This window comes from Prenolepis imparis, unplaced genomic scaffold (genome assembly GCF_030444845.1).
Source record: "Prenolepis imparis isolate NDT839.2.m4 unplaced genomic scaffold, iyPreImpa1.0 SCAF_8, whole genome shotgun sequence".
NCBI classification, from domain to species: Eukaryota; Metazoa; Arthropoda; class Insecta; order Hymenoptera; family Formicidae; genus Prenolepis; species Prenolepis imparis.
The window spans coordinates 10,434,715-10,450,540 of record NW_028141166.1 but is presented as its reverse complement, the minus strand read 5'-3'; the positions used below and the strand labels follow the sequence as shown (position 1 = coordinate 10,450,540).

Below are 15,826 nucleotides of genomic sequence, written 5' to 3'. Positions count from 1 at the left end.
GCGTACTTCCTGATTATATGCCTCCACGGGTAATCACGGATCATGCGAGGAAGAAATGCCTACATTTTAATGTAATGCTAAGCTACTTCCTTCAACAATTTTTTTTCGTAAATACGCTCGAATACTCGATCAAGTAGGAATACCACAACAACGTCGCACACATTTAACGCACACGCCTATAAGTTTTGATAACTTTACTTAAAGCCGGACTTAATTTTTTTTTTTTTAACTTGAAGGCGATTCTCTCTGCAAAATTTTTTTCTAAACAAATTAAAATCAATCAAAACCACAATTGCATTAAATAAGGTTTCGGTAAACTCGCACAAAGTTGAATACTATACAAGTATACGAAAATAATCTTTGGATTTCATGACGATAGTGTAAACACTATAATTGGAGTAGGATAAATCCAATATTTATAGCTATTATGAATTGAACAGGTGTAAATTATACTAATTTTAATCTCTGTATTTAAATCACTTACCGAAAATTTATGATATATACATTCGCGAGAGTCTATTTTCTCACAGAACGTCTGGAAATTATACGAGCCGGATCATTGCTCGCGTCGCATGACATGACAAGATTGTAATTAAAATGGTAATCACCGGTTCGATAAAATGCCATCTCCATTACAAAGCGCCCAACTACGAAGAAAATATTAATCTACATCCTTGAGCTACATTTCTACGTTTTATAAAAATAATGAAGGTGCTCGGTGGATGGCTTCCTTTCGGATGCCGTTTCATCGTAATAACTGCGGAATAAGAGGGCAGTAATTACTTTTCGTGAAACTGTCACGTTTGTCGGACTCGCTCTCCATTCACCCCGTGCTTCGGTTATTACTAACAACGAATAGCAGTGACTGCGTTAATTCCTCTTATGGCAATTCACGATACTCGGTGCTTTGTAAAAAATAACGTTTGTATTATATTCATCGAAATAATAATGATAATAGTATATTTTCACGACAATGCACACACGGCATTGTCATTTTCTTTCCTTTTAAAATTTTACGCGTACATATTCTCGATAATTAAACTCAATTACACTTGTCATTTTTTTCAGGGAATTAATTTAAAAAGGATTATAATCATTAATTATCTGAATTATAACGAATTAAATTATTCTTTTATCCTTATATAATCCATATTAACAGATTTACATAATACGAACATGAATAAAACTTATAATATAAACCTATATTAACGGTTCTTGACTTACAACAATTTCTCTCGGGATTTCCGATATTTGCGGAAGCTACTATTTCGCGGATATAAGAGAACGTTTAGCAAAAGACTCTGTATTATGCTACCAAGCGACGAAGATGTCGTAGGTCTCGTTGGTCATAGAACTGGTCGCCGGTAGGCAGTCTGGATATATCGAGGCGAGAGAAGGGTCTTCCTCAGGTTCTTCGGCTTCGATCCAGACGGGGACGACCTCTCCCTCGTCGGAGGAAGGAAGGAAGAACGGAAAGAGATAGAGCGAGAAAGAGAGAGAGAGAGAGAGATAGAGAGAGATGGGTGCACGCATGACCCTGAACCCAACCGCCGTGGCACCCAACCCCCGGTACAGGGGTGCGAAGCCTCGGGAGAGAGAACCCGAGATAGAAGCAAGGGCGAAAGAGAGGAGATCGCGGTGGGCGAGGGGAGATATACCATATATACGAAGAAGAGAGAAGTAGAAGAGAGAGAGAGAGAGAGAGAGAGAGAAAGAGAGAGAGAGAGAGAGAAAGATAGAGACTCCGCCGTCGAGAGAGAGTACAGTTCCCGAGATCAATACTCCCGCGTCTTGCGATCATTCATCTTGCCACGCCCCTCTGCTCTCTCCACACATTCCCCGTCTTTCTCGTTCCCTTTCGTTCATCCCCTTTTCCCCATCATTCTCTCTCTTTCCCTCTCATACTTTCTCTCTTTCATTCTCGCTCTATCCCCCATCTCCCCTTTCCTCACCCTTCGCGTGCCGGGATCTTCATCCCTCTGGTAGCGGCACCCCTCATAGTCGTGGTCGCCGTCATTTGGCGCCCAATCGTGGCGCCTAATACGAATGGAGCAAAGGGGAGAGAACTTTCCGAAGGTCGCAGGAGAGGGAAATCTAGACAGAGAGAGAGAGAGAGAGAGAGAAACAGATAGAGAGAAAGCGTGATAGCGCATAAGGTGGTGGCTCCGGTTTCCTACGCATTGACTATACACAGTTTTATGGGAAAATGACAATTTTCTTAGATCCGTGCATCAGATATTCGAAGCTGTATTTATTTTGTAGATAGAGATACGCATTATTATAAGGAATAATTGTTTTAATTTAAATTATTATCCATATCCATTAAACTTATACTTAAAAACATATTTTTCTGAAAATATTTAATATAATAATTTAAAAAATTAATTTGCACTTAACATTTTTAAAAACATTCATAAAAATGCGGACAAAAATAATTTATGCTAATTGTAATAAGTTTTCCAATTAGAAATGAACATTAATTTATAGCAGAAAAATATTTAACATACGAAAAATATTGCGAGACATGTAATTTACATATTTATTAAAAATTTAATTTCTTATAACATTAATGATCTATACTTTATAATCTAATAAAATAATGTTAAGATGTACTTTATACAAATATTACAATATTTTATTATGCATGTTAAATATTGCACAACACATGTGCGAAAAGACAAAATATAGATAGATCTCTCTCGAAGTAAATAAGTTTGAATATGAAAATCAACATTTGACGCTGACTATGCGAATGATTGACTGTTATTATTGTATCTATTGGCTGTATAAGACGCATATGTGGGAGAGAAATTGTTTACATGACACTGCTTATTATGATATGACCGTATACTCAGTTGTCAGTTTTCATCGACCTTTTGAAATGGAAACAAACAGCGAGTTTCTCTATTATTATTTAGAATTCTTCTTAAAAGTTTTGCGATTCTTTACATTTGTTTATAAAGGTAATACTTTAACTACTTTTAATTATCACAAAATACTATATTTTAATAGGCGCATAAATATCGATATATATATTAGTGAAATTGACGTTTGTCACATTGGAAATAATTTTTCGTAGAGTTTCTTTTATATTTTTTACTTGCCTCTTCTCTCGTCTGATCTTTTCACTGCTTTACTTATATATGATTATTGACAAAAGTAAGAAATGTTTTGTTTGATGGAATTTGACGGAATACCCAACCGGTGACCAACATGGAGACCGTGGATAAAAATTAATAACGCAAAGGAAAAATAAAAATGAAAAAATGTATATAGACATACGTGATACACATTGAACGTGATTATAAATTTTTGAAAACCTTTATTTTCTTAATTAGTAATAAGAAAATGAATATACTAAAGGACATATCGCGGACGATACGAAAGAAATACTTTCAAATCGAGCGAATATTCATTGTAAATTTAAGGGCTAATAAAATGCGATCTACTCGATTGAACTTCGCGATAAAAAAAACCTCAAATAATCGAACAAAATTTTCAAATAAATTAATTTAATTGATACATTGATTCCTTTTCTAGTATCCTTATTTTATCGAATTCAATTTCTTTTTGTTGTTTCTTTTTCGATTTTATGCCGATTCACATCGAGATAACTCGCATATCTAAGGATATTGTGAGAAAAAAGGGATTTAATTACTACAAAAGTGTTTCTTCGGTGAAACGCACTGGAAGAGAAATTATAAGTTGAATCAATTATTACTCATTTATCATAATATTTGATCAGTAATAATCAGGGATTAAAACCTGTAATTTAGCGAATTTAACTTTTCATACTGCAAATATATTCTTTATGTCAATCATTGCATTGTAATGTAAAACTCATTTCTTTATTTACACTATCAGAGTGGATCGAAATTATCCTCGTATTAGGATTGACAAATATTTTATTAGAAGTAATAAGAGTATTTGACTACAATTCATCTCTTTTTTCTATTCCTATTATTTTCTATTCCTATGTAATTCCACATACTTGGCATAAGCGCAAGAATTAATCTAATTGAATTAATCATGTATCCTAAACGTAGCCAAATGTAATCATGCGCTACAAACAAGATTGTTTAGCTTTAGTTCATTGCCTTTCGTACTTCTTTAGACAAATATAAAAAAAAAGAAAAAATCGCGATAAAAATCCGTCGTAAATGGGGATGTAAAAAACGGCGAGGAAAATCGAACAGGAACAGGCGAGATGGAGCACATCGAGGAAAAGCGAGGAGATCTAAGTAGGGACGAGCTCGTTCAAAGTCTCGAAGATGCCCGTGATATCTTTTCCTTTGAATCGTTTCCTCGCTGCTATCGCACCACCTGTCGCTGCCATCGTACTTGTTACATTCGCCAACCCCTCCCGTCGCTTCGTTTCTTTCGTGGGACGGACAAAAAGAAATCGAATTACGGGCGGAAGACGCGCACACGATCTGTCTACGATCGATTCGGTCATTCTCTCGAGGTCAATGCGAACGATTTGTTACAAACCGATCGTTCCTTCCGACAGATAGTTTCTCATCGCTCCGGAAAATTATCTCGAGGAAATTTATACGTTTATTTTTCGAAAAATATAAAAACAGACACGCCAATCATTGCATTCCTATATAATTACAATTAAACGTAAAAATTGTCGCGTAACTATATAATGCATAAGAATGTGAACTCACTAAGATTCTGTACAGTTTTTATTTCTGAATAAGACACATGCTCGGCAAACTAACTAATGTTAATTCGATGACGAATTTAACAAATTTAGTTTGTGACATATTGTAAAAAATATTCTCGATTATTTATTTTAGCTCTTACTGAAAGATTCGATATATATTATAATTTTATCTCATTAAACAACAATAATTTCTATTTCTATTCGCGATGTGATTTTACTAATTCTGGAATTTTTTATCGAATGTGCAGCAATGGAAGCCGAGGACGACGAAGAGGTCAGTGACAGTAATGAGAGATTCGACGAATCCAGCGAAGCTTGGGACTGTATCGCGGGCGGAGGCGGAGGTGACGAAGGCGGGGGAGACGAACAGCTCTTTCAGATCAGCCGGCTGCAGCAACACGCCACCTCGGACACGAGCTTCAACCGGTGAGTGCGACATTCTTGTTATCTTGTTGTTTTGTCCGCCATCTAAAAAAATCCGAGAGAATCCGATGTCTATCATATCGTTTCATATTCCTCTCGCTTTGGCAAACAACCCTTCACATTATATACGGAAAAAATACAAGTATTGGCCGTATAAACTAAGCATAAGACAAACATATATACACAGACACCACGGAGCTTCCTCTCAGCGATCGATCGTGATGTTCGCATGGATAAACCAAAGAGTACGAAAACGTCGTACATCGTGCGAGAGATCGCTGCCGATCAGTCTTTAAACGCATAGCGCAAGAAGATTGAATCGAAGTGTCGCTATGCACCAACAGCATTTGTATCTTTCGCTTTGCCCGTCATTATTTTGCGCTTTACCTATTCGATCTCTCGCAACATTATATTTTAAATAATTTATTCGATGCTGATCCAGTTCTTTTTATGGCTGGAATTATATATTAATATTTACAGTATCGTATACATATATTCGTATATATATTCTCAACGAGCACGTAAACAGGTGCTCAGTTATACGAAATAAAATGCTGTGTAAAAACATGCACAGTAATTCCATAACATTTAAGTAGATAGATTATTATCATTATTAATGTATACAGAATTATTGCTACATTAATCGAAAACAGTGATTAAATCTCACTCTCCGATTTAGTCACGAATTGAGAAACATAATAGCATGTCGCACTTATTAAATTACAATTAGTAAATTATTTAGTCAGACTTAAGTAGAACTTTCAGGTAGTTTTTATGCTATATCCGCGCATAAAAAAAAAATTGTTTCGTAAATAATTTTTTTCTTAAAAGAAAGCCTAGAAAAATTATTATTTGAAATCAGATTAAGCACAATATCTTTCGTCTAAAAAAAATAGTCACAATTTCTAATAAATCCAAGTTTATCCCATGAACAAAATTTAGCGAAACAAAATATCGCGCGCGACATATTCATATAAAGGAGATTCTAACGAAATGGTGCGTAATGCGTGCTCGAGAAATCGTTCCGCCCTTTTCCAAGTTTCTACCGCCAGACTGCCAAGAGAGTTTAACGAACTCCCTTCCGTTTAGAAACGCCGCGTATTTTCCTCAAATTTCCTCAAACGCCTATTTTCAGTCCCGTACGCCCTTTTTCCTCCGAGCCAGACGGCTCGTATCGCGCGCGGACAGAACTCACGCTCGAGAAAGAACAGAGTATTACCTATACCTATCTACCTACCTATTACCGGGTGGAAGAAAAAGAGGAGAAAAGGAGGCTGTGCTATGCACGCGTATACGATTCGGACGTTGCGAGTGCGGACCGGCCAAATATACGCGGTGCGTCAGCGTCGCGGCGCGCGGCGTCGCGTCCTCCCTTCCTGCGCCGTTTCAACTGCCGGGCGCCTCGTTTGAGGTCAACGTCATCCGGCTTCTCTTTCGTTCTCTTTCCCGTACGCGCGCGACTGTCCTCACCCTTCCTCCCTGCCTCCCTTCCTTCTCTTTGCGGTATCCTTTGTAACGTCCCTTCCCCTATCTGTTTCTCTCTCTCTCTTTTTCTCGCTCTTTCGTTTTCTTCATTTGTCTTCGTTCGGGACATTCGGACGCGTCTCGGATGAGCGAACTTTGAAACAAGCATACGCGGGTACGCTCCTGTGCTCGCAAATACACGAGGTCAGCGTTATCGTTACAAAATTGAAGAGTTAACGTAAAGAAGGCTGTAAGTGCCGGACAAATAAAAAACCACTAAATATTTTTTTTTTATTTTGAAAGGGCATGGAAATTATGAACATACACATTTTTCACATTTTTTATTTTGTATATTATAAGTAGTCTCATAAATGGCATATATATTTTTTTATAGCATTTTTACAACGGTTTCTTGCTCGATGAAGAAGTGCCACATATTCGACACATTATGGAAAATATAAAAAACGAACGTGTGAATATTTTCATTATAAGAGTAATATTAAAAGTGAACAATGTGTGTTCAGTGTGTTTCATCTTAAATCTTGAAGTATTTTACTGACTGGATTACTGACGCGATAAAAATCTCCGCGATCTTATTAAAAATTCCAGGAATTATTACGCGTAACTGCAGGAAAAATATAAATCTTCTACGGTAGAAGGATTTTCGATTCGCCTCGCGGTTAAGTGGACCTATAGGCAAAAAGCGGAAATAGCGTGCCGCCCCAGTCGTCGTTAAAACTGCCGTTGCTTTTTTTTTTCTTTTTTTTTTCTTTTGCAAATTGTAGCCAATGCACGAGATGCCGTACTGAGAACATTAGCATACGCGATCGAACATAATCGAGCCTTCCGCGAAAGGATATTCAGAGAGATGTCCAGGTAGTTTGCGCATTTTTGCCCGCGAAATTTATAATCCTTTATATCATCTATATATCTATACAATTTAACGAATCATTAATATTAATTTCAATATAAATTAAAAGATTTATGTTTGATGTATATTAGATGTATAGTTTCTTTTATATACTTTTTTATATTTATAGCTTCAATGATATTTGACGATATGAATCGATCGAAACTGACGACTTCAAGTCGGCAGAAACAAGATATTTCTCGTGGATCGTAGTTGCGTGTCGCCGGTTGCTCTAGTATTCTGCAGCGTGTAATTAAAAGCGTGTTTCGTAACCACTCACACGTTCTCGGACGGTTTCCGATTACCCACGGTTAGGGACAACGTGCGCGAATTACGCGCTTACGGGATTCCACGTGTAACCGTGTAGTTTCTTCCGGTGTAAATGAGCCCGGGAGAACGTGGAAACCGAGTGTTCTCACGTGTTCACGGTATATTCTCGATGGAAGGAGGAATGCGGCTGTGTATACACACTTCTTTCGCACAATACACGTGAAATACACGTTATTAAACTCGCTTTATCGTGTATTAAGAATTAATGGCGAGCTAATATTAAACCCCGTGGCAATATCTCTTTATTCTGAAAGCACGTTGAGCGCGCGAGAGCACATCTTCTCTTGACACTTTGATCTTTATTCGCGTCGCTTCACGCGACCGTTTGACTTTAACTTTGTGTTTACCTCGATTATATACATCAGATGACACGACTAAAATTCGGCGTTCTCTAAGATGTGAGCTAAATTTATCCCTAAACGTGGAACATACAAGATCCTTTGTTCTTAGATACGTTGTTAATGCATTACGCATTACGCTATTCGTTCTGCCCAATTAATCTGCAATATCGGAGACGATCTGGCGGATTCTCGTTCCGAGAAATGAGTTGTCGATGGTATGACAGGTAGAATTATCGTCAGCGATGGGGCATTATCGTTCTAGGCGGTCGCTAACACTTTCGGCGTCGCGACGCAGTTCCGTGAAGCGACGCGCGTCATGCGTGCATGGGAAATATTTCAGAATACCGAACGAGTTAGAGAGGGACGCGTCGGGCCGGCACGACGGGTTTGTCCGGATGGTACGCCGTGTCGGTGTGTATGTACGACATCGACCGGCAGACGAAACAAAATACTGCTAAAATTAATCCGGGTCTTAGGTCATGTCTGCAAGGAGTCTAGACGACGACGACGACGACGATAGCGATGAGGACGACGCGACTCGTCGCCGAAAGTGGACCGAAGCGTGTGGGCGCGAGATACTTTAACGAGTTCTGGTATTTCGACACATTTCCGACTTCCTGCTATACGCTCCTTCTCCCTTTTCGCTGTATCTCTGCTCCTTCTTTTCCGCTATATTTAACATCTGCTCCTTTCCTACGTCAGGATTGTTGCTTGTAGACAGCGCGGTAGAGAAATTTAGGAATTTTCTTTTCCGTTGGAACTAGTAGAGACGATTAATAAATTATCAAGATTTTATAAATTTATTATTATTATTTAATCCTGGAATTTGAATGTGAAATTTTGAATCGTTTTTATATCAACGATTCTCGGAAAAATATGAAATTGAAAATAATATATTTTTCACGTTCGTTTCAATTTATATATATATGTATAGTAAGAAGTTTAAAATGGAAGGGGAAAAAGAGTCAAAAACGTTACGGTTTTTATACAACTAAATATTGTTATAATATATGTTATCTTGATTTTTGCCTTTCTCTTTTTTTATTCTCTTAACCTTTTAAACATTTTCTTATCATTTACACAATTGTATTTTAATGGCACTATTGGAGAGCCGAAGTGAAACTTATTTTTGCTCTTCGGTTGTTGAAATTCAATAGCTTGCCAGAGAGAGCTTTAGAGCTCTCATCCCCTATGAATCCGTAAGTTACGTAAAAGTCACTTATGTAAATTTAATCGACGTACAGGGCTTTTTATTTATTTAACTTTTTGATCCATATCCATTAATTCCTCTCATATATAATTTTAATTTACAAAGTATATTACGCTCTCGAGTAGTTTTTTCTTCATATAACAAAAACGGTATAAACTTGTGCTATATATTAAGAAATATCGTTACACTTTATTCCGGCCGTGCACGCTGGGATTCTAATTTTATTGTAAATCGTCGTCGGTATATATACGCCACACGAAAGTCCTTTATCGCAGATTATAACCCTCTAACGTGCACGCCACGAAATTCGATTTGCGCTGTTAGTGATGTGAGCCAGAAGCGACGAAATTTGGTTCGACGATGACTGGGTCGATTCCGGTCGTCGAATATTTGCTATGTGTCGTGCGCCTCTCTATTGCTTCTACTGCGTACAGATAATACGGACATTGTTCGGTGTGAACACAGCTTTCGGCCAGATGGCACGATTTTCCGATGGCACGTTACCCCCCGCTTTTTCTGCGCTCTCTCGCTGCTGATTGTTGCTCGCTCCCGCTTTTCATTTGCAACGTCGTTTCCCGATGAGAAATTGACGCTCATTCATTATACGGAACGTTATTCGTTTATTCATTTATTTATTATATATTGTCGCATGTATTTGTCCATTACGGGAATAGTGCAGTTGGTTTCGAAAAAGAGACGGAAATGATATAACGAGCGCACGTTATTTACAGAGTTCCAAGAAATCACTGTTTTATATTAGTCATGCAATTTTATCGTTTATATTTATATGATAACATCGACGTCCACAGCTTCAATTAGCAAATATAAGCATCTGCCATATAGCGTTATGGCGCTTAAATGGGGAGGGGGATGTGTTTCCTCAATAATCGATACTTAATGCTTTGGCATGTGTGGTCTGCGCGATTTCGCTTCGATAAGACTTTAACGCATTTTTAAGGACAGAGATTGTGGAAAGGTTACGACTCAGTAACGTCATCTTTAATAGCGCCACGATTGCATGATATTGCGCGACGTAAAGCAACGAAACGGAGCACATTGGCCGCTGCGAATTTTCTAGCACGGTAAACGTTGCACACTATGTCAATATGTTTGCATGCGCAAATAACGCATATTTACCATGGGCCGTGATGCGTGAAAAATGGTTGCTCGTCACTATCGCATGTCGCGCCCGTACAATGGAAAACATTACGAAGAATTGGTTTTTCAGAGACCACAAATAGATGAAGGAGAAAGAGAACTTCTCAAATCTTCTTTTCGCAAATTATGCGTGATTGACGTGATTGATTGGAAAATTGCAAGAACATGCGCGCGGACGGAGAGAAGAGTATAAGGAATCGCTCCGACATTACGAAGTGTCAGTAATCTACAATTATCCTCCATTGAGAGGGTCCCGAAAGGAATCGTAAAGCCGATCGAGGCACGCGCTTTCGCCCTATGACCATCTGCCAGTCTCGTTCTTTCTACCGGTTGTTTCGTCTCACCTTCTAGCCGCATTCTTTTTTATTTTCACACCTCCATTCGGAGGCGTGTAACACCGTCGTACCGTTAATAACTCCTCAAAAGTGTCGCGAGACGAGCAGCGTTGTTTAATATGTGACGATATTATTGCCCTTACATCTGCCACGGAAAATGATCATTAAGGGGCCCTCGCCTCATTAACGGTGTCACAATAATGTAGAGTAGAAAATTGGTAGCAGCTTGGTAAACTTTTAATAACGCGCTCATTCTCTCGTCAATTCTTGCTTGCGTCGTTCATTGCTGGATCTGCGTTCCTTCGTGGAAATTTTGCGTGCATGTGTAAACACCCTTAACTCCCTTAACTCCCTTATTCAGGTTACACTTTGCAAAAGTAAACGGATATTGTTGTTTTACTTACAAATGAAACTGTTATAATATGCATAAATAAAAATTGCATGGTCATATAAAGCTAAACATTTAGTTTAAGTTTTAACAATTTTTATTTAGATCTTACTATAATTTCCTAAATTTTTACAATTGTTTAGTAAAATTTGTAGAGAATTTTTTCGCGTTTCTAATTTTTAATTCAATAACTTTATTTTGCGCGGATAAGGTTTACGCGCGGAATCGCGTTGCAAAATATGTTCGGAGAAAGATCTTGAAAAAATGCGCACGGTTATTTCTTCCATGTGATGCGCCAAGGGGGGGATTAAGGAATCGACGAGGTTAACGAAGAGGAAGCTGCGGCGAGGGTAGCGCCAACGGAAACAGCTACGAAAACAGTCGCGTCACCGGCAGCAGCCGGCTTTTAGGTCTTTGCTCTCTCGCGCAACTTCTCGCTTTGTGTCTGTCCCGTTCGTCTCTTCTGATCCCAGCAGGGCCGGGTGTTTTTTCAAATGTCTATTAAAACATTTGAGATTCATAATAAGAAAATTATCTAATACATATATCGGCGAAAAAAATTAATTTATTGAAACGCGAATATTAATCTTTGCACGAATAAAACTAAAGTTTTTCTATTTATCACATTATATGTTTTGAATGTATTAAGTCGAACGACAAAGTCGAATATTAATAGTAGAGTTTTTACGCTTTGAACAAAGTCGACGCGTTTTGATTCAGAAATTTCTCTAAATTTATTCCGAATATGTGGCATGTTTTTTCTTTTTAATTTTTTTTTATAGACTGCAGAGCAAAAGATTAATGTAATCCGATAGATAAAACTAAAGAGTTATTATCGGCAGTCAATATGTTGAACTAACTTCATCGCAGCTTCCACATCCCTATTCAATTTGTTCCAGCGTATCGACAACCATTTTGATTTGCGCGATATGCCATGTGAAAATATTTCTAACTGGTATTTTTTTTTTAAATAAAACCGATATATATTTTCTTTTGTTAAGAGATATTAATATTAAATGATAAATTGTAGATTCTCTTTCTCTCTCTCTCTCTCTCCATTTTTTCTTTTTTAGACGCTGTTGAAAATCAGTTATGAATAAATATTAAAAATAATATATCAATAAATTATTCTATAAATCTTTTGAAAGTTATTTCAATAATTACGAAGGAAGAAAGACGGAGGTTTCTAATACAGAAATCAAATTATTTATAAATAATTGGTAGAATTTAAAAAAATTGTATGGTTTGCAAAAGTTTTTTTGATTATTCGTAAAGTATCAATATCACTCCTAATATTGATAAGTGAGCATTGGTCATTTATCGCGATGCGGTCATTTCTGTCCGCCAAAATGGGGGCTTGGGGTGCTCGATGCTCCGGTTACGGCAGTGGCTGCCTGTCTCTCTCCACATCCTCCGCACCACCGGCATCGCCGGGAGTAATCCGTGTGCATTTACGACCCTCGCCGCGCGCACGGCCGTAACAACGTGCATGCGTGTCGGTGAGGGGCAGGTGTGTACACTCGGGTAGAAACGAGACTTATCCGCGGGGAGAGAGAAGAGTGACGAAAGAGAGTGAGAGAGAGGCACAGAGGGAGAGAGGAGGAGTAGCGCGTGCCGCCGTCGACCATCCGGAGGCCAGGTGTAGCCTTTATCCATTTTACTCGCGTTTGTTACCCTCGGACCTCTCTACGATTCCGATGCACCCTCTGGGTCTCGCCGCTTCTGGGGCGCCCTTCGGCCGATGCGAACGTACGGGAAAAGCAACGAAGAGGGAGAAAGAGAGAGTGAGAGAGTTGCAGCGATCAACGACCAGCGTTCCTTTGGAACACTAGCTTCGAGATGCGAATTTACACACCGCGCCCCTCGCAAACACGCGCGCGAACGATAACCCCGTGCCATCGTGCGTTTTTATTTCTCCCCATTTAAATTTTAATGTTTAATTCCTTAATCTTATGTAAATTTGTTAGACGTTGCGTTTCTACAGATTTCGGATTTATCACAGCTATACCAGCTGTATGGCATTACGATTTTGATATATTAATTATTGAAACGAATATAAATTCGATCAGATAAATCAGAAGCGTTTATTATTGTTCTAATAAAAATACATATTTCAAACAGAAAATTAGTATGAATAAATGGACGCGATTAACACATTTAAAATACTCGCGACAAAATAAACATGATGAGCACGATAGAAATTTTAATTTGATGCCAGAATATAAAGCGAAATTTTTCTCAAAATACGTAGCTAATATGCGAGATTGCAACTCGATAACGAGAAGATCGGTATTGTTCTATAATTTCGGCGAAAGATCGGATAGGAAATAGGCACCACCTGGAATTTCAAAAATCCACTCCAGCTGTCGTGTCTGGCGCGATCGACGAGTCTAATCCCAGAGCAACGCGAGGGGGATAATCACGCTCCCCTTCGTCGTCCTTTTCGTCGTTTCCCCCGTCTCTTCACCCCCTTCGAAGCGGCACACGCCCACGCGGAAATGACGCCCGCCCCTAAAGTAATCTACGTGACCCCCAATAACGATCTATTCGAGGAGCGTTCTTGCGACGCTGCCGATTTTCCTCTCGATCCCTCGTCATATCAGACGCGAGAATCTTCTGATTTGAAAATTAGAGTAAAGGCATTTTTAGGAAAAAGAGAAGAATGGATTTCTTCATTGTTGTTTGGTTTTTCTACGCAATTAATCAGGTTATTATCTAATAATGTACTCGCTATTGTCACACCGGAAGTGACTCACGAAATACGCGCGATCGTAGGGTGCATCAGTTAATGACCGGCCGTTATAAAAGACTTCCGATTCTCTATTTGTTATATAATGATGAATGATATAAGACGATATACATATAATGATATGTTAAAAAAATGTGAAATACTTCTAGAAAAGAAAGCATATAATTTCACCAATTTTTCAACGAATTCTCTTTAACATCGCATCTATCGAACTTATCGCTCTTTTACTATCCGTTTTTCTTTCTCTTTCGCGTTAAGCTGACATGGACGAATTCGCGATATTTTTCTTTTCAATTCCGTCGCGATACTAGGATCAACATCTCTCATCGGTTATCTCGTCGTGAACGTCTCGTAGATTAGGACAACGTTAAAGAACTTTCCTCGGAAAGAAACGCGACGACGACGACGAAAGCCTTTTGACATGCATTAAATACGACAGCAACTAAGTGTTCATCCTTCGCCACCTCTTTCTGCCTTCGCTTTTCTCTTTCGGTTACGATAGAATCGGACTACTTATTCATCCTTCGGGAGAGCCAAGGACCGAATCTTTTATCAAAAATCATCTTGAGAAAAGGTGGATACGAGTACTCTTTCGTATTTGAGAGCCGCTTTTGGAGATAAAAGAAGTTTGAAAAACCAGGACGGGAGAAACTTTGGGCGATTATTTTGAGTATCACTTAAAACGCCTGAGAAGTGTCGTGCAACATAAAGAAAGCGTCGAGTCGCTAATTAGAAAATTCGCGCCCGAGGATTAATTTGCTGAACAAAAATTTGCATTGTAAAATAAGAGAAGATATATACATTAAATATTTTTTTCCGCCAGTAAAAATACACTAATAAATTACTAATAAAATAAATTACCAATCTAAAATTCTATTAATTCTATAAATTATACATATATGTATTAATTGCATAAAATATTCAATTATCATATTAATCTAATAAACAAAAATAATTTTTTTATTGTCAATTAAGGATGATTGTTTCTTTGCTCTTGTGTATAGCTCGCGATTTGGCGAAAAAACAACTTTTGGTAAATTTTCCTCGAGATATTTGGCAAGAAAGATATTTCAGATAGTAAGTTGATCGAGTCGAAGAGGTGATCCATTAGATGATGAGGTTCAACGCCACGGTCAGTTCTTCTTCGAAGAACAGAGGCGAGGCGATTGGCTATCATATTACAACGCCAGGCTTGCGTTAAACTCGGTAACTGAATATATCTCTCTGCCCAATAGTCGTCAAATGTCCGACAACGATCGAATTTGTCCAGCCAGACATATCGCTTCTGGCGTTCTTTTTTTCTCTTTTTCTTTCACCCTTATTCGTTCTTTCTCTTTCTCTCTTTTTTTTTTCGGTTCGCCACTCCGCTGCCAAAATATATCAATAGAACGGGTTCTCAACTCGATTGCATACGCACACCGCCTTGAGCGTATTGTGTAAACGTATATAAAAACTGATTTTGCGAATTGAAATAATCGCGCCTCGCTTTTTATATATTTTTTTTATAGCTTAGATTTATTTTATAGGTGTTATTTTTTATTCCTAGATTTTTTTTAAATAAAACTATACATGTAGATATATCACACTTTAGGCGACATATTTGTTTTATATTTCAACAAGAAATGTGTGTGATTGTTGATCGCGCAATTGCGGGGTCACACCAGTCGGTCCGCCGCACCCGAAGGGAAGACAATCGCGCAGCAGGTTCTTAATTGCCGTTGGCACGGTATACGAGAGTGCGGTAGAGTGAGACCGTGAACGTGCCGTGCACGTTCGCGTTTGTGCACGCGCCACGAAGGAAGAGAGAGTCCAGGTGCGAAGTGCGCGCGTCCCATCCTCTCTCCCTCGA

General features: G+C 38.4%; 1 protein-coding gene across 2 annotated transcripts in view; it reads left to right on the top strand.

Annotated features, from left to right (window-relative positions):
* The window catches only part of LOC145939775 (serine/threonine-protein phosphatase 4 regulatory subunit 1), a 126,194-nt gene that overhangs the window by 20,447 nt on the left and 89,921 nt on the right, over positions 1-15,826 (top strand). For both annotated transcript variants that reach the window (XM_083044367.1, XM_083044365.1), the window contains exon 2: positions 4,918-5,095. In XM_083044367.1, the coding sequence (XP_082900493.1) occupies positions 4,920-5,095 (176 nt within the window). In that variant the 5' untranslated portion in view covers positions 4,918-4,919. The remainder of the gene's footprint in view (positions 1-4,917; positions 5,096-15,826) is intronic.